General features: G+C 36.6%; 2 protein-coding genes across 2 annotated transcripts in view; both read right to left on the reverse strand.

The window, feature by feature from the left end:
* Window positions 1-8796, reverse strand: part of LOC307142423 (gamma-aminobutyric acid receptor subunit pi) — a gene marked incomplete at its 3' end in the record, with an annotated part of 122453 nt that extends 113657 nt beyond the window's left edge. The window contains exon 1 of the mRNA XM_079843278.1: window positions 8595-8796. The remainder of the gene's footprint in view (window positions 1-8594) is intronic.
* Window positions 8797-10464: 1668 nt separating this feature from the next.
* LOC307141639 (E3 SUMO-protein ligase ZBED1-like) lies at window positions 10465-15116 on the reverse strand. The gene is made up of 8 exons (XM_079841998.1): window positions 14775-15116; window positions 14247-14385; window positions 13579-14126; window positions 13337-13481; window positions 13020-13251; window positions 12792-12926; window positions 12596-12661; window positions 10465-12511 (listed from the first exon to the last, which is right to left on the reverse strand). The coding sequence occupies exons 1-8, from the start codon at window positions 15100-15102 to the stop codon at window positions 12167-12169; spliced, it is 1938 nt and encodes a 645-aa protein (XP_079698124.1). The 5' UTR covers window positions 15103-15116; the 3' UTR covers window positions 10465-12166.
* Between the last annotated feature and the right edge of the window lie 9638 nt (window positions 15117-24754).

The raw sequence follows: 24754 nt of genomic DNA on the forward strand, positions 1-24754 counted from the left end.
CCAAATTATTAATTTGCCTCTTCCCTGACATCTTTGAAATAGAGAAATGCAAGAATTAATACTATGCACACACACACACACATAAATGTTGAATTAAATAAATACAAATTTTATTATTTATTTCTTTATACAAATTAGTGTCATTTTTCAGATCAGAACCTCGTCCCCACACAAACCCCGCCAAAATCTCACTCTGAACTCAGTTCAAAACTGGAGAGCCCTGTTACTGTATTAAAGGGGTACCGAATATATATATTTTTATGATATGAATTTTGATGATACCGCAATACCGGTATGTCGCTTAAACAACGTTTGGCGCGTCACTGTATTTGAGAGGCGTCCCGTTTCACTGTAGTGAGAGCTGAGATCGCATTACAGACTATGGTAAATCCAAAATCACCCCCTAAACCCTCATTCACTATTCCATACGTTAGTCCACTAATACAGTTCACTTGAAGGAGGGGATGTGAAGTCGGGCAGCTGTTGTGTGTACATCTGTACACTCGTTATTGCGGTGCATTGTGGGATTGAGTGAGTGCACAATATCGTCCACTATGCTTTCGGACACCACTAAAAATGGCCGTCCCCTCAAATAATGCCCTATATGAGGATATAGGGGGCCATTTTGGATTCAGCCCTTGATTACAAGGGCACAGCCAACAAGATGGGTTATTCTGATACACAGAAGACGATGTAAGTTAATAAATAGACTGACAATTCAAAGAAGAACGGGCAAAAAAGTTACTGTGTTATTCTTTCGGTGTTAAACTGACGTGCCGTTTGTTCAGAGACTGTAGTGCTTTTAAATGTATTTAAAATATCATTAGACCTTTTAAATGTTCTTCCGCGTTTCTCTCTCGTTTTGGCAGTTTGTTGTTATATTGGGTTAGATTTTTAAAATGGTTAAGGTTGTCATCTCCCACACAGCATAATTGTGTTGGGCTTTGTAAACCTGTATTAACTCTAGTGTGGAGACAAAAATCACAGTAATATCTGCAAAACAACTCTGAGCTCTCCCTTTCACTACCCGCAGAGTCTAGACTATAATATCTTATACGAATATATATCTCACGATTTACAAATAAATGGAAACACGGTTTAAAAGGTTTTTTTTGGTCACCACATTTTTATAAGAAACAATATCGAGTCTATTAAACACGAAAGAACAACAAATATATCGGTGAGAACACTCGTTTTAACAGTTTAACAGCAACATTTGACTGTATATCACAATTTTCCCAATGTTGATTCTTCTTACAATCGTAATGCAATGGACTGTGTCCTACATTAAACCTTTAAATAAAAGGTTTACACAGTCATATACAATAAACGAGCTTGCACAGCGACAGGAAATAAAAATTAACGCAAAAAACAAACAAAGCAACAAAGCAAAGCGGAGCTTCACTCATGAACTGGTAAAATGACGTGCGCTCAAATCCCTCTCCCACATGACATTTCTCTGCACTGTAGCCTACTATGCTTGTAGCCATTAAAACACTTAATTAGTTTCAGTTTAAATATTATAATGTAATTTTTTTATTTAATTTACGCTGAAAAGTGAACAGGACACATAAGATGCATAATGTCAGAAGACGAGGGTCTTCAATAAGTTCAATAACACTTCAATAGGCTTTCAACAAAACAAAACTTTTCTTTAAAGTGAATTTCGTTTTGTATCTTAATTTTAATCTATGTTTAATCAACCAAATTGCCCGGATTTAATAAATAATAAGCAAATAGTATAGCCTATAACAGACAATGACGTGGAGGCGGCAGCGCAACGTGAACAACGAGAAAAGAAAAAAAACTTTAGTCTATTTATTTTTTTCACTATTTTATTTTAACTATTTATTTCAGATAGACCTATATTTGATCCAGCATGTCACAAATTGAGTTTTGGGTTGAGCGTGCGGTGCTGAGCTTCAGAAATGAACAGAATCGTTTTAAAAACATAATTCAACAAATAAATAATACTTTTTAATGGGCCACTTAAAATGTTTATTACAAATAAATTACATTTTAAAAATGAATAAAATGAACAAATTTGCATTGCATTTGCAATCCTTCTTCCCGCGCCCCTGCACCACTTACACATGCTACTTTAAAACAAATGTAAAACCAGTCAAGGTGTGGATTGAGGTAGGCCTGCTATTTTTTTATGATATATGATTTATATTTATATTTTTTTATTAAAACTTAGTTTGACGGGAAAAAAAACTATTCCAGTTCTTCAAAGCTTCAAACGGATTCAGTGTTTTCGTTTTGTCACCTTAATTTGTTAATTATTTAAGTGAAAAATATTTAGTGTAGGCCTATTTATTGTATGCTTTTTTTAAATATTTGATTCAGTTTTCCTCTGTTGTCAGAAACATTACAAGTGCGTAAACATTTGATGATGTGAATCTGATGTTGTTGTTGATCTGTTCTGTATGCTGCGGTTTGCGCAGTAAAATAAAGCCGTGGTCACAGACACTCTTCAATTGTATATTTATTTAATGCCAATTCAATATTATAATCTTATCGGTTAATAATCGGATATTGAGCGGCGGTTGTCGGTCGGAAAAATGAACCGTTTTGAGCATCCCTAGAACAAAATATATAACACTGGCCTAGTGGCGTTTGGATATTTTACTGCAAAAATTGTACTGCTTCATTTATTAAGACAAATTAATAAATACGGCTCTGATTATGTATTGGTATTAATAATATTAATATTACTGTTAATAATTTAACAGCAGGGTATCACGATACTATTCCAGTACCGGCATATTGTGCAACACTACACTCAAAAAAATTATTTTATGATGCTGTTCACTTTATTTAAGCAATTCATCTTGATTTAACACCATTATATTAGGTTTCTGGTTCAAATGTAATTGATTCATGTTAAACTGACTTAAAAGCGTTACTCTTTGACATAACTTGATGTTTTCATTTTGAAATAACATTTTTCAATCAAGTAACCCAAAGAAATAAGACTTTCACTTCCCATCATGCTTTGCAAAGGGGCTGAATTCAGAGAGTAAATGTTTAAATAAAGTGCAATTTGATGCATTTTTAACAAGATGAGAAAATTGAGAGACTTTTTAATGTTTAATGTTTGGTTATGTTAGTATTTAAAAGTGTTTTTGGAGGTTACCATTGTGGTGAAGTGTAGAGCGTGTGTTTGGGGTGAGGACCTACTAATAAACATTACATTTGTTTTATTAATAAAAATCTAATCTGGGCATGCCATGGATGTAACAAAACCATCTTCTGGCTAGCCAATAAAATCTTGTAAATGCACTCAAAAAGCTATTCTTTAAATTAATGTAATTAAATCATGGAAAGGATTTCCATGTGATTAAATGGCTTTCTTTCAGCATTAAGAACTTTTGTTAGGCTAACTTAAATAAATTAATTGGTCCAAAACATTGCAAATTAGTTGGGCTGACACTTAAATCAAGCTGTGCCTAACCATAGTAAATAAGCTGAATCAAACGTAATAAATTAAGTTGACCCAACATAAGTACATTAAATTGGAATAACAGAATTGCATAATGCTGAAATAAAGCAAGTTAATCATGTGGAAATACTTTCCATGATTTTGTTATGCTCATTCAAAGAGTTATTTTTTTGAGTAACAACTAATTATATAATTATTAACAATCTATAATAGGTCTTCAATGAAAATTAAGAGCAGCTTTATTTCAATAAAACAAACTAACATGAAATGCTTCTCATTTTTGTTTTGGTTAAAAATTAATTAAGCCATTAGAAATGGAATTCAGAAGATAAAATAGAAAGTAAATTTCATATGGCCGTTTCTCAGCCGTCATCTTTATAATGGTTATTCCGACCTGACGGGAACACCTCGATCCACACGTGTAAAATCCCAAAGGATCTTCCATTCAAGTGAGGAATGATACACAGGATGAGAAAAATAATGGCTGTCACACTTTCTGCAAGATTTGTCACTCAAGTTTGCAAATAACCCAAAAGGTCAAGGCAGAGGAAGATGGAGGAAGGAAATCAAGATGAGATCCACACAGAGAAGGTGGGAAACAAGACTCACGTTCAGCAACATGACAACCCGCCCCCCCGAGCCACAGATCATGTGATTGAAGGCCACTCAAGCCTGTAGGACGGATGGAGCCATCAATGATCATATCCCATGGCTCTCGGGCGGCATCGCGGATATCGTGATTTTGACCTTCAGTAGGACATCCACAACACCAGCAGCTCAACCCAACTCTTACTCCGGGTTTGAGCTCCATCAATGGTTCCTCAGATCAGAGTGTGTTCTTACCAGAGATGTATAGTAACGAAGTAGAACTACTTCACTACTGTACTTAAGTACTAAAAGGCAGTATCTGTACTTTACTAGAGTATTATTTTTTTCTCCTACTTCCACTTTTACTTCAGTACATATTTTCGATGAGTTTAATACTTTTACTCCGATATTTTTTTTATCTGCTGCATCGTTACTCATTACAATTATAAAAATGTTACGAATCATTCCATTCCAAACCCACATTACCGTGCATGAGAGAGAGCGCGCGAGAGATCGAGAGAGCGCGAGAGAGAGAGCGCGCGAGAGCCCCGCGCATCACATTCACTGTCTTTAAAACAACACGAGCGTCTTGCGCTCAAATTGCTCTCTATTTGTTTACATAGTTAATGTGCACTGTGAAGTAACATACAAACAATGAACAGCTGTATTTTTATTAACTAAGATTAACAAAGATTAATAAATACATTAACAAATGTATTGATCATGGTTAGTTCATGTTAGTTATTAGTCTAATACATTAACTAATGTAATGTTAACAAATCAAACCATATTGTAAAGTGTTACAAACAAATAATTTATTCAGAACAGCTCTTGAAATGAGAATATAAGTGTGCTTACCCCATATTTTTTTTAGTAAGAGCGGTTATAGTAAGATTTAAATGTTAATGAACTACAGTATTTTCAGGTTATTTATATGACAATATGTAGAAAAATTAGCTACCAACATTGTGATTGTCCTTTAGCTTAATCATTTGAAATAATAAAAACAATATGATGTTCAAACTTTTGACTACTTTCTTTAATAACTACATAACACAATACTTGTACTTTTACTTTCAGTACTTGAGTAGTACATTTTAAAATAAACTACTTGCAATACTTAAGTACAAAAATTTTTGAATACTTTAGTACTTCTACTTAAGTGTGGTGCTTAAAGAGCACTTCAACTTCTACTCAAGTCACTTTTTTGATAAGGAACTTGTACTTTTACTCAAGTATGTGTCTCTAGTACTTTATAAATCTCTGGTTCTTACTAACTGTCACCCCCCTTTTTGAAAATATACATGAAAATGCACTATCCAAACTTAAATGGTTGCAATTCAAGAATGCTTTGGACTATAGACATAAGTCTCATTTTAAAGAAGACAGTGCGCAGATTATGGCTCAAGTGAAAAAACTTTAAAAAATGAAAGTATGAAAAAGTTATGAAAGTTTAAATTTATTGTAAAGCAAATGTACTGTACTAAAAATTTTATATTTTATGTAAAATATATATGTTACAAAATAATTTGTACTCTAAAATTACTATCACATAAAAGCAAAATGTCTAACCAATTTGTGTTCCAAATTTGAAGTTGATATCACAAAAATTGAAGTTCCCATGAGATTTTGTTTAGGCGCTGTACCACAAATAGCCACCGGGTGTCATTGAAATTCCATAGTTTTTACACAATCTCCTGTAACAAATGTATATATTTTTGTCCAAATATCACAAAACAGTGGGCAGATATAGAACCGTGAGACTCAGACCTTTCCGACAATATGTGTTTTGTCAAGATTAGAAAATGTTTTTATTATAAAGTTTTTAAAATAAATGTTGTAATATGAAACATGACGACGCCCACTAGGGGAGGAGCCGCTAGAAGAATTTAGAGTACAGTTTCCATGGTAATGCAAAATCCCAAAACTTTTTTCACAGGATGAATCTTGAGTTCGTAAGCTTTCGAATGATATATAGTTTGTCAACATTAAGTGAAAAAACATCCAGTGAATATTAGTTTCTCTTCCTCTCAATACCGATTTTGTTTTAACTCCTACGGTGGCCGATTTAGTCCAAGATTAACAAGGCCTCCAGTTTGACCTCGTCCACATTCGTCACGCTGCCATCGAGTGTTTAAACGCCAAAGGCGAAGCTTGAATTTACGGGAATGTCCCTCTTTGGCTAATGTACTTTCAAGATGGAGGAGCAACATGGCGACCCGCATTCGAACCCTCACCCGTATGTGTTTACAATGACATATTATAAACTAACGAGAATACTTTATTACTTGAAAGAAGTAAATATACATTAATGAGCTCATATGTTTTTAAAAGAACTAAGTGTTTTTAGCTAAGAATAAACTAAAAAAGTTACACAGTGTACAGTCGCATTATTTTCATCTGCTGGACTGGATACGACAGTTGAAGATCATGAATCCCTTAAATTACATGACCAAGCTAATTTATTTTACTACCATTTATATGCTATTATTTTTTTGGTACTATTAATTAGATTTTATGTTTTAGATTTTCTGCTTTCATTTTCATTTTACTTAACGTTTTAGAAATGTTGTTGTTTTTGTAATATATAAAAAATATTTCTATGTTGTCTCAAGTATTTTTTTTATTAATTTAGAGGATTCAAGTGACTCCGTAGACATTAATGTATTAAGTAAAATAATAAGCTAGTATTATAGTAAACATGAATGGACTATGCTGGGTTAAATAAACAACCCAATGTGCCTAACCCAACATGTGTTCCGTCCTATATTTACCCAGCCCTTGGGTTGTTTTTAACCCAGTGTAACTGGAGCATAAACTCTGAAAGTGTAATATTTGCACTGTATTACGAGCAATAGTTGACATGGCAAACACCCCTAAATGTATATTCCACTGCCCTGATTCTATATATTTTGCCGTTTCCCACTTTATCAGAAGTAAATCCCGCTCCAATATGAGAATTCAGTCCATTTTTGTGCCTGATCAACCTTTGAATCCTCACACAGGCAATCTCTCAGGATGTGACGGACGCTGAAAATCCCGGTTCTGGAATTTTGATGATAAGGGGAGACGATGTTCCCACAACTCATTTATGTTAATCCCGTTTATTCCCACTCCTACATTCCACACGGCTGTGGGACCGGCATCAACATATCCAGCCGTATGACTTTAACACATCTTATCCACAGCTGTAACACACACTAATGCATACAAACCATATGATTATGAGGCTCCTTCCATGTCTTTTTTATTTTTACTGTGCCAAAAGCATTATCCCCGAATATATTTGCACAATTATAAAATGCAATAAAAGATCGAAATGAAAGACAACCAATCACATTATCCAAATCTGCATAATGTGTCAATAAGTGTGCCAATGACTGCCAAACAAACCACTCATTAATTAAGAATTAATTCCTTTCGTATGGCATATGTGAGACATATTTACATTATAAGACGTACGAACCGCGCGTTACATCGATCGAACTGCTCACGTGATATCGGAAATATCCTACTTCCCACATATGAAGTCGTTATTACGAGCTCATCGCGTAGAATTGGACATGCCCTATTTTTTTAACAAGGACAATAGTTACGATAATTCCGATAGCATGTGAATGTAGCATTCATTATTTAAGTATTATCCAACATATACAGTTTACAAGACATTAGGCTATATCAAGTTCACAAACATACATTTCATCATTTTTAAACCTACATTTAGGTAATTCGCTAATTCTGATTAAAAACGCCCTTTTTAAACTGCAACACGACCAACCGTCGAGTTCAACAGAAACGTCGGAAATCCAGTCAGCTCCAAGTTCTGCTCAAGTGATATCAGACATTTCCTACTTCCCACTTCTTAAGTCGTTATTACGAGCTCATCGCGTTCAAATTTTAACTTGAGAGGGCTTTCATGTCCGATTTTATTTTTTATTGTTTTAACTAGGAAACTAGTATAATTCCGATAGCACGTGAAGGCAGCATTAATTATTTAAGTCTTATCCAACATACAGTTTACAAGATATTATATCAAGTTCACAAAAACATACATTTCATATTTTTTACATTTAACTGAGTAACATAATTCGCTGATTCTGATTAAAAACATACTAATTTTAAAGCTAATATTTAACTGCGTAACACGACCAACCGTCGAGTTCAACAGAAACGTCAGAAATCCAGTCAACTCAAAGTTCTGCTCAAGTGATATCGGAAATGTCCCTCTTCCCACTTCTGAAATCGTTATTCCGAGCTCATCGCGTTCAAATTTTGACTTGAGAGGGCGTTCATGTCCTATTTTTTTTAATTAGGAAACTAGTATTTAGGATAATTTCCCATGGCATTATGCATTGTAACGTTAGTCGTATCCAACATATCCATACAGTTAACAAGACATTCTATCAAGAGTCCACAAAAACATTTAATCATTTTAAGCTAACCTAATAACATTTAATTCACTAATTCTGATTAAAAACGCACTAATTTTAAAGCTAATTTTAACTGCGTTACCGTCGAGTTCAACGGACACGTCAGAAATCCAGTCAGATCTTCCCCTTACCTGTGGCGCCGCGTGTACACGGGCATTTCTCAGAACTATCAGGATAATCTGACCAGCGGAGTCCACAGAGACATTGATCTTCACTTGACATCCAAATAAATGAAGTTATAAGCAGTACTTTACTCCGGTTTATGGACGCGCGTTAAGAGAACCAAGCGTTCGTGGAGCTGCGCGCGAGAGCAAATGATTCCCACGCGCGCGCTCTGACTGGGAGTGTTTGCGCGCCAATCACGCGCCTCCCGCCTTTTCTTCTCACAAGAGGTTCGCTCATCCATTTCGTGCTAGTGATTGACAACCGTGTTTACTAGCAAGGGTGCCTACAACTAGTGCACAAGATACTGTCTGTGATCACACAGGTAACCGATTTAACCAGCCTTCAGTTGCCTATGGAAGCCCATTTGTGCCTCAATCTCAATTACGACATAAAAAGTCGTAGTTATGACATAAAAAGCTAAATTATGACATACTATGACATGAAATCTTTGAAATTATGACATAAAATCAAAGTGATAACACATACAAAGTCATAATTATGACATAAAAAGCTAAATTATGATATACTATGGCATGAAATCTTTGAAATTATGACATAAAATCAAAGTGATAACACATGCAAAGTCATAATTATGACATAAAAAGCTAAATTATGACAGTATGACATAAAATGTTGAAATTATGATATGAAATCAAAGTGATAACACATGCAGTCATAATTATGACATAGAAAGCTAAATTATGACATACTATGACATGAAATGTTGAAATGATGATATCAAATCAAAGTGATAACATACAAAGTCATAATTATGACATATAAGTCTAAATTATGACATACTATGACATGAAATGTTGAAATTAAGACATAAAATCAAAGTGATAACATACAAAGCCATAATTATGACATAAAAATCTAAATTACGACATACTATGACATGACATGATATCAAAGATATGACTTTTATGATATAAAATCAAAGTGATAACATATACAAAGTCATAATTATAACATACTATGACAAGAAATGTTGAAATTATGATATAAATCAAAGTGATAACATACAGTCATAATTATAAAAAGCTAAATTATGACATACTATGATATGAAATGTTGAAATTATGAGATAAAATCAAAGTGATAAACCATACAAAGTCATGAGATTAAAAACATTAAAAACATGTCATAACAGTATGTTATAATTTTGATATTTTATGTCATAATTTGGACTTTTTAAGTCATAATTTCTCCCTTTTAATGTCACAACTGTGACTTTTTAAGTCATAGGTGACGTTTCTTGTAAAGTCATAACTTTAGTATGTCACAGTTATGATTTACAGTAGCATGATTTGTCACGTGGCAGAAATGGGCTTTACACTAACTCTTGTGACCATTGTGACAGATAACCATAGCTAAATATCAGCTTTGCGCTTAAAGGAAATCATTTTTTTAATTCTAAGTTTAGTATTTTGGCGTGCTTTCATCATCTGAACGTGTTCAAACACCCTCTGAATAAATATATAACGGTTGACAGGAGTGAAACTGGTTGCCAGTTCTGTTGATACCACACGTCAGCCAAACTGGCTCTCAAAATGAGTTTTTATCTTCTTAAAGTTCTGTATTCAAACAGTATCGACTCCAAGGTCGTGGGTTTGATTCCCAGAGAATGCATGAACTGAGAAAAATCAATGCAGTGTAAGTCACTTTGGATTAAAACATTTGACAATACATGCAAGTTATTATGACCATTACTGTATTGATAGTTCTGCCGTTGTGTGTTTAAAGCTCACAGAAGTGCTTGAAATTATGGGAATGGGAAATGCATTTAAATTAGCTTCTTCTGAATTAAAAAAAACTTCTATTTCTATCACATCTAACACATATTTTAAACTTTTATTTATTTAGTGCACTAGTTAGATCACATTAAACATTTGTCTTATGTCAATTTATGTCACTTTTCAAAAATCTAAATTATTACATATTTTGACATGAAATGTTGAAATTATGATATAAAATCAAAGTGATAACAGTCATAATTATGACATAAAAGTCTAAATTATGAAATACTATGACATGAAATGTTGAAATTATTATATAAAATCAAAGTGATAACATACAAAGTCATAATTATGACATAAAAATCTAAATTATGACACTATGACATGAAATGTTGGAATGATGATAATAAATCAAAGTGATAACACATGCAGTCATAATTATGAAATAAAAAGCTAAATTATGACATACTATGACATGAAATGTTGAAATTATGATATAAAATTAAAGTGATAACATACAAAGTCATAATTATGACATAGAAGTCTAAATTATGACATACTATGACATGAAATGTTGAAATTATGATATAAAATCAAAGTGATAACACATACAGTCATAATTATGAAATTAAAAAGTTAAATTATGACATACTATGACATGAAATGTTGAAATTATGATATTAAATCAAAGTGATAACACATGCAAAGTCATAATTATGACATAAAAAGATAAATTAATGCATACTATGACATGAAATGTTGAAATTATGATATAAAATCAAAGTGATAACACATGCAAAGTCATAATTATGACATAGAAAGCTAAATTATGACATACTATGACATGAAATGTTGAAATTATGATATAAAATCAAAGTGATAACACATGCAAAGTCATAATTATGACATACAGATCTAAATTATAACATACTATGACATGAAATGTTGAAATTATGATATTAAATCAAAGTGATAACAGATACAAAGTCATAATTATGACATAGAAAGCTAAATTATGACATGAAATGTTGAAATTATGATATAAAATTAAAGTGATAACACATACAAAGTCATAATTATGACATAGAAAGCTAAATTATGACATGAAATGTTTGAAATTATGATATAAAATCAAAGTGAAAACACATGCAAAGTCATAATTATGACATAGAAAGCTAAATTATGACATACTATGACATGAAATGTTGAAATTATGATATAAAATCAAAGTGATAACACATGCAAAGTCATAATTATGATATACAGATCTAAATTATAACATACTATGACATGAAATGTTGAAATTATGATATTAAATCAAAGTGATAACTAGGGTTGGGTATCGGTTGGGTTTTATCCGATACCAGTACCTACTCGGTATTTTTTAAACGGTTCCGGTGCTTAAACGGTTCTTGAACCGGTACTTAAGAAAATGAAACCACACACTTTCTCAAAAAATAATACCCTTTTATTTGCAGGGCCAAACTGGACACAATATTAACTTAAATCTTTAAACAAGTAACATGGTAATAATAATAAATAAACCAATATAAAATTAAAATTCACATTTATATAATATCAAATAAAACAATATTGTATCAAACAAAATAATAATACTGGAGATTAAAACCAGGGTAATCTAATCTCCATTTTCTCTTCCTAATGACCTGAACTGAACAGTGCAACAACTTAAATATTAGAATAGAAACAAATAAAAGTATAAAACAGGATATTCACAACAGTATTGCACATTTAAAGAAGCTTTTGTGACTGGTGGTGATGACACTTTACATCAGTTTTTAACAATTCTTCTGCAGGAATATCACCATATTGGCCTTCTCTGGCAATATACGGCATCTTTCCTGACTTATAGCATGCCCAGCACAGGAGAAAACCCTCTCAGAGGGGGTTGATGAGGCCTGCACACACAAGTACGCCTCTGATAGGACAGACAAATTAGGGAGGGTATCCCTCTTACCCCCCCACCAGGCCACAGGGTCTTGTCCAGATGGGATAGCTGGCAGGCCTTTGTAGATCTCGATCTCTTTCTGGACCTGCTCTGTGATGGAGAGGGCACTGCTTGTGGTCTGAGTTGTATGAAGTTCTCGGTCTTCATCCTCAAACAACTGCTCCAAGGCTGACATCTTGTACATACAAACAAGTTCAGTATAGAACAAAAAACAACTCATTCATTGTAAACTAGATAGACAGTATATGGTTGAACTTACACATCTGCCTGCTTGGTCTTCCTCCTCACCTGCCTCAGTCTGATGAGGGTCCTCCTCTATTGGAAGCTGTAGACACAGAGTGCCCATAAAACAGCAATACTTAATCACAGAAACTGTAACATGGGCATGGACACAGTGCATATGAAAAAAGTTGAGCAATCAGTACACTGTCTCTGACAAACATGCAGTAAAATACCTGAGCTGCCGTGGCATTGTCAATCACTGCTTTCTCAAGCCTATCCCAAGCTTCTGCAACACCAGCTTCCAACCTGCCTTTAAAGCGAGGGTCCATCAATGTGGCCTCCTGAAGGAAGTTCTGAATGTCTTGATCCTGTAATGAAAACATGGTTTAGTGTCTAATAGTGAAAATGGTGTAGTTCTTCTTTTTTTGTGAACATATATATTGGCTGCACATGGATAGTACCTGGTATCTTTTTTTGAGATCTCCCCAGACCTTCTCTTTTATAGCAGCCACAAAGACATTGTCATCATCAGAGGTTGAATAGTGTGCCTCCAGCTTTGTGAGGATCGGAATGATTTGGCTGCATGTGGGGGACTTGTCACTTGACACGCAGAGGGTTGAGGTGTATAAGACTTTCATGCATTTCATGAATTCCTCTGCCTTCTCAAAATCACTCTCTGAAAGCCTTTCTAGTCTGTGGAAAACAAACAAAAACGTTAAATACAAAAGGTAAAATTATATTGCTGCAAGTGAAGTGACCCTCTTGTCCATCACCTCACCTGTCCCTCTCCATTGGCCTCCTTAACCTTTGATCGAGGCAAGCTGCCTGGATTGCAGGGAACTGCTCCACAAACCGCTCCACCATGAGGTATAGAGAATTCCAGCGAGTCCTCACATCCAGGATAACATTGTGCTCTGGCAAATCTAAAGCACAGACATTTGAATTACAATAAACAATTGCTTATATTTAAAAGTATTACTTTAAGATGTATTTATAATGAATTATATATATGCTATTTACTGAGGAGTCGCTGCTTCTCTCTCAGAACAGTTTTGCTCATGGTGGAGCGCTTCAGCCACACCACCAATGCGCGAATCTTTGCACACCACCGAGTCACAGCTTGGATGCCGTACACCTTCTGTGCTGCCAGGTTGAGTGTGTGGGCAAAGCACCCAACTTTTAAAAATTTCAAGTTTCTCAGGGCAACATCCATGTTGTATGCGTTGTCTACTGTGGCAGCTATGACTTTTCCAGTCAGCTTGAACTCCTCAAGAATGCTGTGGATTTCCTGTGCCACCACTGGCCCTGTCTGGGACTCATAAACTGCTTCAGTGCTCAGCACTTTCTGCTGGATGCTGCCTTTGTAAATGTAATGGACAGTCACTGTTAGATAGTGGTCCTGTGCCACGCTTGTCCATCCATCGCAAGTAATTGCAATTTTGCTGACATACGCCAGCTCCTGGATGACATTATGTTTTATAACAGAATACCACGCGGGTATGTACGTGTTGGACATGTCATCCCTGGATGGTGGTTGGTATCTGTGATTTAGGGCAGTGCACATCTCCCTTTATAAAAAAAAATAAATATGATGTCTATTAGTCTTGCACATAGAATGTCTTCATGGTACAGAGGTGGTATTCACATGCATCAAGGGAATTCTATTTTGATATAGCCCACATTTTTACCTGAACGATGGCGATTCCACCGTGGAAAATGGATGAAGCCCCATCACCACAAATTTGGTGACTGCCCTGTGGATTTCCTGCACCTTCTCTTTGGTTAGTGCAGCCTTCTTAGCCATGATGAAAGGAGTCACTGTTGTAACTTAAAAGCCAGAAATAAAGATATTACTATCAAAATTGTTTATAACATGCACGGTACACCTAACTCTTCAGGTAGCCTATTCTGCTCAACAGCTCATAACAATTCTCCTGATTAAATACAAATTTGCGCCGTTTAATACTGATGTAAAACACTTAAGATCAACATTTTGTCTTTGCATATTATGACTTTTACTTTAAGCAGAGAAATATCTTACAATGAGCACGCAGAAATATTTAACATGCACAGTATAGCCTCGTATAGAGAAGTGTTGAACTTTGTTAAAACATTTTGCACACGTTGTCACAAACGCTGTTGATGGCAACGGTGTTTGCTATGCTAGCCTTTTTGATATGCAAGATTTGCAGTTAGCATTAAATTACTAGACTTACCCGAAGAGGAACGGCTGCTGTTATCATCATCTGTGGTGTCCACCACCACACTGGCAGGGCTGGGACTCTCTTCAATTTGTCCAGCGGTGAGGCCAACACTAGCTGCTGCTGTTGACGTGCTTGACTCTGCGTCTCTTAGTTTGTCAAACACGGTGCATTGTTCGGCTTTTAAATACACTCCATGTCTCGCCATGTGTTTCATTAAATTTGAAGTGTTACCTCCCTTGCATGCTATTGCTTTAAGGCATTTGTTGCATGTCGCAGAGTCTGCATTAACACAGGTAAAATGCAGCCAAACCTTGGAGCGTTTTGTCTTCGGCATCTTCATTAATCCTCTCGCTATCAGTCAACAAGTGTGCCGAGTAGCGGCACTGACATGACGTCACACAAGTGGAACACCAGGGGGCGGTAAAAAAAAAAAAAAGTCAGGCACCGAAATCAGGCACCGAAATTTTTGTTCTTATTCGGTCTCGTTACTACCGTTTACGTCAGAACCGGTTCCCTATTGGCACCGCGTTTCGGTACCCAACCCTAGTGATAACAGATACAAAGTCATAAATATGACATAGAAAGCTAAATGAAAAATAAAGCTTATGACATGAAATGTTGAAATTATGATATAAAATCAAAGTGAAAACACATGCAAAGTCATAATTATGACATAGAAAGCTAAATTATGACATACTATGACATGAAATGTTGAAATTATGATATAAAATCAAAGTGATAACACATGCAAAGTCATAATTATGACATACAGATCTAAATTATAACATACTATGACATGAAATGTTTGAAATTATGATATAAAATCAAAGTGATAACAGATACAAAGTCATAATTATGACATAGAAAGCTAAATTATGACATACTATGACATGAAATGTTGAAATTATGATATAAAATCAAAGTGATAACACATGCAAAGTCATAATTATGACATACAGATCTAAATTATAACATACTATGACATGAAATGTTTGAAATTATGATATAAAATCAAAGTGAAAACACATGCAAGGTCATAATTATGACATAAAAATCTAAATTATGACATATTATGACATCAGTAAAATAGGCACAATGTCTATTTTGAATTAGGCTGAAAAATTGGATCCGGGTGTTTTAAACAATATTTATGCAAGGTCAAAGCTGCGGCGTATTTAATGCATCTTTTAGCTTTAGTTCACACACAGTATGAATATGAAGATTCCTTTGTCGCAGATAAACACATCACATCCGATCCAGTCCCACGCACTAATCCGGACTGTCTCCCCCACACTAGTGCTCTTTATCCCCGGGCACAAGGCATCCCTATGCATTACACATCAAAGACACGGGAGATCTCTGCTCAGATGCTGCTAAGAGAAACATGTGGGGAGGAAAGGCAGAAAATGAAGCGTCTGCCCTCCATCTGCTTCTGCTGTGACAAGAGTTTCATGAATTCCACATCACACCGTATCCACAACAATCAGCAGCGGCGGTCTGGAGACATAATGTCTAAATCTAGCAGCGATGAATTATGGATCTGAGTTTATTGGTGGAGTAGAAGCTGGTGAAATCAAGAGCTGATGGCTGACCTTCTATAGATATCTGACTGCAATCAAGCAAAAGTTGTAATTTAGAAAACGTTTTCACAATCATTTGAAAATGCAAGGATTGTTAATGATGTAATGATGATATGTAAAATACAATTTCATGTATCAAATGTATTAAACACCTAGTTATTTAATATACATTGATCGAACGTATTAGCGTGTAGCGCTGAAACCCTATTGTTATTGTTAGGATTTTCAATGATCAACGCCCGAAAATTGTCCGGGCAGACCAAACCGTAAGTCGTAGAAACTTGAAACTTGGAGGGATGGTAGTATCCATCTCGTCTACAATTCCACCAAATCTCGTCCCAATCGGCCTGACGGTGGCGCTACAGCGCGCAAAAGAATGAATTCGCTCATAACTCTTAATTTGCTGCAGATTCAATGAAAAAAAAAAAACATACTTTTCAATCAACCTTGACAAAACCAGTGTAGTACAATTCTCTGGACTCTCTAGGTGAATGATTATCAACAACAAAAAATGAACTTTACTCTTTGGATAGCTATAAAAGGGTCATTTTTAAAAATGGGCGTGGCCAAGTGTACACAAACGCCTATAATACCTAAACGAAAACTCAGAACTTCATGAAATTTGGTGGGCACATGCGAAATATGATTCTGAACAAGTATGCCAACTTTTATGGAGATTGAAAAATTGGCTGTAAATGGACATTCCATCCATGATCAATGTTACAGGCTTGCTAAATAAAGCATAATACCTTTTTGCGTATGTTGTTCATGACCTTAAAGCGATTAAACCCTGTTGATTGCTGCTTGCGAGGGATTTATCTATTGGTGCTAACAGTAAAACTTCTATTAAATGGCCAAATAATCAGACATGTTATTAGCTGATGCAGATAACCTCATACTGATGTATTGTTCTTAATAATAGAAAACGTTTAAGGTGTATTGTCTGTTCTTTAACCGCTATTTCCCAAAGAAGTCTATGGAGAAAGATGCATTTTGATGTCAAATAGTGTGGTTACAGTATTGACCAGCAGGGCTAACTGGACCATCCTAACCAGCCAAACCTTGAAACAAGACTTGGATGCCACCACAGTGGAAAATGGTGGAAAAGAAAAGAATGGAAATACATAAAAGAATACATGACCATGACATTCTCAAAAAGAAATACATTCTAGTTTGTTAGTTTAATCCCAGCTATCAAACATACATTCTAAGAAAGTTTTCATAACATTCTCATTAAGTTCTGGAAATGTTATTTCTGAATGTTCTTAGTCCAGTTCCGTTTGAAAAACATTTATTTTCTGGTTTATGTGAATGTTAGCTAAAACAATGAGGGAACCATTTTATCATTTCACAAACATTATTACGTATCAGAAAAAAACACTCCATGAACGATGTATGAATAGTGTTTTTGCACTTACATTTTGAGATCATAAAGACCAGATAACAAACGTTCTATTAATGTTACTGGAGGAACGTTTGCCAGAACGTTCCCTGTTATCTGGGATGTTCAGAGTCACTATATCTCAATGCTCACTGTATGTTTCACACTGACACAAATCACAAAAGAAATTAAAGCATGACATAATCTTCTCTAATCGCTAATCAAATGGGGAAATTGTTTTCATGAGATTAGACACAAGTCCCATCACCAATAGCGGTTTTCAAGAACGGTTGAGAAAATGGAGATGCTGCACTGCATGCATAATGCAAACACACTTTCCACTGAGAGTGTTTGCCACATAATTGGCTCCCATACTGTCTATTGTCTGTGTATTCTATCTCCTCCATCTCTCTTGCTCTGTTCTCCCTGGCTTCTTTTATTGATGATTAATCTACCATATCTGCTGCTCTGTTTCTCATCTTCCTCTCCGAATCACTAGCACCTCTTTCGATCTTTATCTGTGTTTCTCCCCCAATATCAATTCTATTTCCCCTCTGTTTCTGCATCATCCGTGTTTGTTTTCCAATCTCAGTCCTCAAGGTTAAGAGGTTTCCTTCTCTGTCACAGAACTGGAGCTCACCGTCCCACGGCGTCACGCGCTGCAAAGAGACAAATAAATTAAGAGAGAGACGCAAGGAACAAACAGTTCTTATCACCTCTGACTGTGGGCGAGGCGATTCACCACACATCTCCGGAGAAAAGGTAGTTTAATATTCTCGGTTGCAGAATCTGCGTGTATGGAGTGTAGCATTCAGACGTATTACATCCGCCATGTTGTTACTGTCACTTCACTGCCATTCACAAATCCTCTCCCGTGGCCTCATGGGATATTAAAGTGTCCATCAGATGCACACTTCAAATCCGTGTACTTTTCACCTACTGTTTTTCGCTTACTAAATAGTAGGGATGTAACAGTAATTCAATCATTCATCTGGCAGGAAGGCCAAAGTCTGAACACCTCACAGCCCTCGTGACTGGTCTAATCAAATCATACTTAAACAAAGGGCCTGTGTGTTGATGTAATCATCTACGCTGAGTAGATCCGAGGCGTCATCGTGTAGCCGCAAGAGATTGGAGCGTTGAACTCTTTGGGCGTCGGCCATCCCCTCTATAAGAACAGGAGCGACCATCAACTCTTTGCATTTTCGCCACCACAAGGAACGGACCTCTTGGCGTTTCGCCATGGAGGGGAAGACGAAACCCTGGTCTTCCCAATCCTGAGAGAAAACTTCCCCGCACGGAGAGAGAAACCGGCAGACTTCTGGAGCGACTTTCCTAAACTTCAAAGAAATTCTCCTGGACCCGCAAATCCTTAGCGAACTTCCCCGACGGTTCGAACTCAGACACTTACACGAGAAGCCGTAGTAATGCAAGTATTCTATTTCACAATCAAACTGCTTGGAAAAGGTTGTCTGAATTATTCCCGTTCACGGGAATATGAATTTCTTGAGGGCTCTTGCGAAAGGACTGTGAAGCTGTCTCTCTCTCTCAGTCTCTCTCTCTCTCTCTCTCTCTCTCTGTGTGTGTGCGCATGTGCGGAGTGACTGGGAGGAGCGCGTGAGTGTTTGAGCGTGTGGCGGCGTTTTTGAGTGAGTTTTTTTTTCCTTTTTCCCTTTTTCTCTAATAATTTAGTTTAATTTAGATTGTAGTTTATTTAAAGCTGTTGGGGATTGTGAAAAATGTCGGCAGATTCTGATGGGTTTGCTAAATTAACTGCCCGGAACGGCTGTAAATGTATTCCTGATGGATCTATCACAGTTGAAGACTGCTTGACTGCTATTAGTAGTGAAATAGGTGCTCGGAACATACTGTCAGCATCTAGAATGAATAAAGCTGTCGTTGTGTTTTTGAAAGAAGAGTCTATGGTTCATCATTTAGTAGAAGTTGGCTTAGCTGTTGGTGATGCTTTTCTGCCTGTTTTACCGCTGTCGAGTCCTTCTAAAAAGGTAATTCTTTCTAATGTGCCTCCGTTCATCTCCAATGACTCACTTGAGCGATTACTTGGCCGCTATGGTAAAATATTGATGCCGATTAAAATGATTCCCCTTGGGGTTAAAAATCCTGATTTGAAGCATGTGATGTCCTTCCGGCGTCAAACGTTCATGATTTTGAATGTCGAGTTTCAAAATTTAGACGTTTCAGTGAAATTGACTTTGTTAGGTAAAGATTATACAATTTTTATCAGCACGGATTCAATGAAATGTTTCTCTTGTGGGATTTTTGGTCACACAAAAAAGAAATGCCCATCTAATAAGGTGGCTAAACAAAATGAGATGGAACCTAATATTTCTTCGGAGATAGCGGCTACTACCCCGGTAAATAATAATCAGGATTCAGGCAATAAAACTGATGAGCGCGCTGTGTCGGATTCTTTGTCTAAAGATGAAGAATATCCAGAAGAGCACGCAACGAAAAGTTGTGCTAAAGAGGGGGAAAATTGTTCGGTGAATGTTAGTGAACTTGATAATATCAGCAGTGAGACTAGCGATGCATTAGAGATCGCTGTTGCGGGAACCGGCGATCCAGAGCGCGCGGCCGAGCCAGGTGAGCTCGCGGGAACCGGCGATCCAGAGCGCGCGGCCGAGCCAGATGAGCTCGCGGGAACCGGCGATCCAGAGCGCGCGGCCGAGCCAGATGAGCTCGCGGGAACCGGCGATCCAGAGCGCGCGGCCGAGCCAGGTGAGCTTGCGGGAACCGGCGATCCAGAGCGCGCGGCCGAGCCAGGTGAGCTCGCGGGAACCGGTGAGTCGCAGGACTCGCACGCAAATGCTGGCCTGACACAGAGTGAGGTGGCTCAGCTCACCGAGAGAGGTGAGACTCAGTCCATTGATATGGATTCTGATAGCGAGGAATCTGATATTGTAGATTATTACACGGATTTCAGTTCACAGGGAAGTAATGTGGAAAAGAAAAGTAGCCTTCAAATGAAGCCTCCTTATTATACGGTGCAGCAAATTAATGATTTTCTTGACAGCACTTTTAATCAGCGAAGACCAAAATTAGAAAAGTATTTTTCTGATTTGCAGCTTTTTGTTGATTCTTGTGTTTTGGCTATGAGAAAAGCTTCATTGGAGGAGCTTGATCAGCCAAAACGATATAGGCTCAAGAAACATGTGAGCGCAGTTAAAAAAAGATTAGAAGTTAGAAAATATTAATAGGGCCATGTTTATTAACAGGGTGATATTTTGGGCGGTTTTTTGCTTTTTCTTTTCTTTCCTTATGACAACCTTAAGTATTGGGACTTTTAATATCAATGGTTGTCGGGGTATGGAAAAGAGAGCAGCTTTATTTGATTATTTGCGCTTAAAGAAGGCAGATGTGATTTTATTACAGGAAACACATACAGATCAGCAGAATGAGACAGTGGATTTGTGATTGGAAAGGCAATGTTTTTTTAAGTCATGGAACAAACCTCAGTGCAGGTGTTGCCATCCTTTTTTCCCCAAGTGTCAGTAGTCAAGCAGACATGGTTGAGGTAGTGCCTGGTCGGATTCTGAGAGCTGATATTGCCTTGGGTGATACACATTTTTCTTTCTTTAATGTGTATGCCCCAAATGTTGGTCAAGAACGTATCATGTTTTTCGGAATACTTTCTAAGGCATTATCACAGTGTCCTCAGGGAAATATTATTGTACTTGGTGGTGATTTTAATTGTACTGTTAATTCAGACCTAGACAGGAATCATGATGAACCTCACCCTTCTTCTGCTGAGAGTTTAAGGAAATTAATTAATGATCAAAATTTAGTTGATTTGTGGAGGGAGGCCTTTCCTGGGGTCAGACAGTATACATGGCTAAAAGCTAATTCCAATAATATGTCAGGAGCTAGACTTGACCGTTTCTATGTTGTAAAAAGCAATAGGAGTAGGTTTTTTAGTAGCTCGATTTCGCCATCCTTTCTTTCTGATCATCACTATTTATCTATTGTAGTTTCTGTCTCATTTTCTGGATTCTCTAAATCACATTGGCACTTTAATAATAGATTATTGCAGGACTGCACTTTTATTCACTCTTTTAATCTTTTCTGGAAAACTTGGAGAGAGGAGAGATGCCGTTTTCAGTCGTTGAGTCAATGGTGGGACATTGGTAAAGCACAAATTAAGTCTTTTTGCCAACAGTACACTGCACATAGTACTACAGCCCTTAAAGAAAAAATGAAGATTCTTGAGCAAGACATCCTTGGGCAAAGCAGTGACTCTACCCACAATAATTCATCTTCCATTGACTCTGTTGCAAGAGATAAGCTCCTTTTAAAGAACTTATTGGAGGAACGAGGAAAAATGGCACTTTTAAGGACCAGGTTTGCCCAGCTGAATGACATGGATGCTCCTACAGTTTTCTTTTTCGGACTTGAAAAAAAGTCAAGAGAACAGACATTTTTTCATCAATTGAAGATTTCATGTGGCAGAGTTACAACTGACCAACGGGACATTCAAAGTTATGCTCTTTCCTTTTATAAAGATTTATACTCCTCTGAAACATGTGACGGAGCAGCAACTGGTGAATTTTTAAGTGACTTATCTAAGCTATCTGAAGAGGAGCGTGATGACTTAGACAATTCTTTATCATTTGGAGAACTTTCACAAGCTGTTCAGGAGATGAGTGCTGGGAAATCGCCCGGGTTGGATGGACTCTCAGCAGAATTTTACAAGTGTTTCTGGAATCTAATTGGACATGACCTTTATGATGTTTTTCTTGAATGCATTGATCAAGGGACTCTTCCTTTGAGTTGTCGAAGGGCAGTCTTGACATTAATCCCAAAAAAGGGTGATCTTGGGTGTCTAAAGAACTGGCGCCCGGTATCATTGATCTGTGCTGATTTCAAGATTTTATCTAAGGCATTGACTAATAGACTTAAAACATATATGGCATCTGTCATTCATAAAGACCAAACATTCTGTGTGCCCAAGAGATCCATATTTGATAACCTTTTTTTTCTGAGAGACATTATTACAGTTGCAAAAATGCACAATATGGACATTGGTTTTCTTTCATTGGATCAAGAAAAGGCATTTGACAGGGTGGATCATCAATATTTATTTAAGACCCTGGAAGCCTTTGGTTTTGGCCCTTATTTTGTTTCTCTCATTAAATTGTTATACAATGAAATTTACAGTATGTTAAGACTGAATGGCTCATTAACTAGGCCTTTTTCTGTAACCAGGGGAATAAGGCAAGGGTGCCCTCTTTCAGGGCTTCTGTATGCCATTTCTATTGAGCCTCTCCTGGTTTCACTTAGGAGGCAACTACGTGGTGTTAATGTTCCCAGTTTCCCCAATGCCGATCCAGTTAAATTAACAGCTTACGCAGATGACATAACAATAGTTATAAAAGACTCTGAAGATGTTTCAAGACTGATATCTTCTTTAGATAGATTTCAGCAAGCTTCATCTGCCTGTATTAACTGGGGGAAATGTGCATCTTTGCTGTTGGGAGACTGGCGATCTGTAGGACCTCCTCAGCTGCCACAGCAATGCAGATGGGCCCGAGATGGTTTTAAAGTACTTGGTCTTTATTTTGGGACTAAAAGTTACACCGAAAAGAACTGGGAAGGGCTATCTGATCGGGTGATCTGTAGAATTCATAAGTGGCGATGGATTCTTCCACAACTCTCCTTTAGAGGGAGATGTTTGGTTATTAATAACTTGGCAGCGTCAATGCTATGGCATAAATGCACTGTTCTGGATCCTCCTAAAGAATTAATTGTTGGAGTTCAAAAGGCATTTGTAAAGTTTTTTTGGGACGGTTGCCATTGGCTTCCTCCAGGTGTCCTTTATCTTCCTGTGGCAGAGGGAGGGCAGGGGTTAATACACATAGAATCCAAAATTATGGCAATGAGGCTGCATACACTGCAGAAACTCTTGTATTCTTCAGATCAGGTGCCTTGGGTTGTTTTTGGTCTGTATATACTCAAGAGTGTTGGAGGAATTGGTCTTGACAAACAGTTGTTCTTAATGCAGAAATCCTTTGTGGAGAAGACACATTTTTTGCCTTTCAGTTTTTATGAATCAGTGTTCAAATCATGGGATTGTTTTAAACTGTTAAGACTGGAGGATGAGCATTATGGTATTGCAGAACCTCTTTTTTTTAATCCCCTTTTTGAAATGCCATCTACTGTATCATCATCTATAATTGCCAAATCTTTGAATGCTGGCATTACTAAAGTTATGGACTTGATTGATTTAACGAAAGGACAGTGGCGAACTGCACAGGAACTAGCTGACCAAATTGGGATAACTTCGGTTAGAATTGTGGAGGGATTAATTAGGAATTTTAAGATTTCTTTCCCTACGACGCTGAATTCTTTTATTAACAATGTTCTTTTGAATGGTTTTATTTCTCAGACATTTCCTGAGTTTAAGGTTGTTCTTAAAGACTGTGAGTTTGATGAGGATATAAGTCTAACAAACATTCTGAAAGGTTATGGGGATTTGGTGTTTCATTGTATTGAGAAAAAAAAGTTATATCATGGTTGTGTTAAATCTGTACATTATGGACAATTGAAACATAGACCGGACACTAAATGGAGGTCTTGGCTGTCTATTTCTGATGAGGTATGTCCATCCTGGAGATTACTGTACAAACCTCCTATCTCAAAGAGATGTGGGGACCTTCAGTGGAGGTTACTGCATTGCATTGTTGCCTCAAACTCTTTTATTTCAAAGCTTAATGAGACCATTTTGCCAATATGTCCTTTTTGTAATGCACTTGACACTGTTTTTCATATGTTTAGTGAGTGTGTCAGACTCTGCTCATTGTTTGAACTATTGGAGAAGATTATTGTTAAATTGGGTTTCTCATATACTAATAGTCTTTTTATATTGGGTTGCCGATATAAGAGGTCTTTGCAACAACAGTGTACACTTGCCAATTTTTTAATAGGGCAAGCTAAACTAGCCATTTTTAAGACACATCAGTGTAAAAATGCTGGTGAGGATGTAAATATGGTGACCCTTTTTAAGTCTCTAGTGA

The sequence above is a fragment of the Gobio gobio genome (assembly GCF_949357685.1).
Source record: "Gobio gobio genome assembly, chromosome: 18".
Taxonomy (NCBI): Eukaryota; Metazoa; Chordata; class Actinopteri; order Cypriniformes; family Gobionidae; genus Gobio; species Gobio gobio.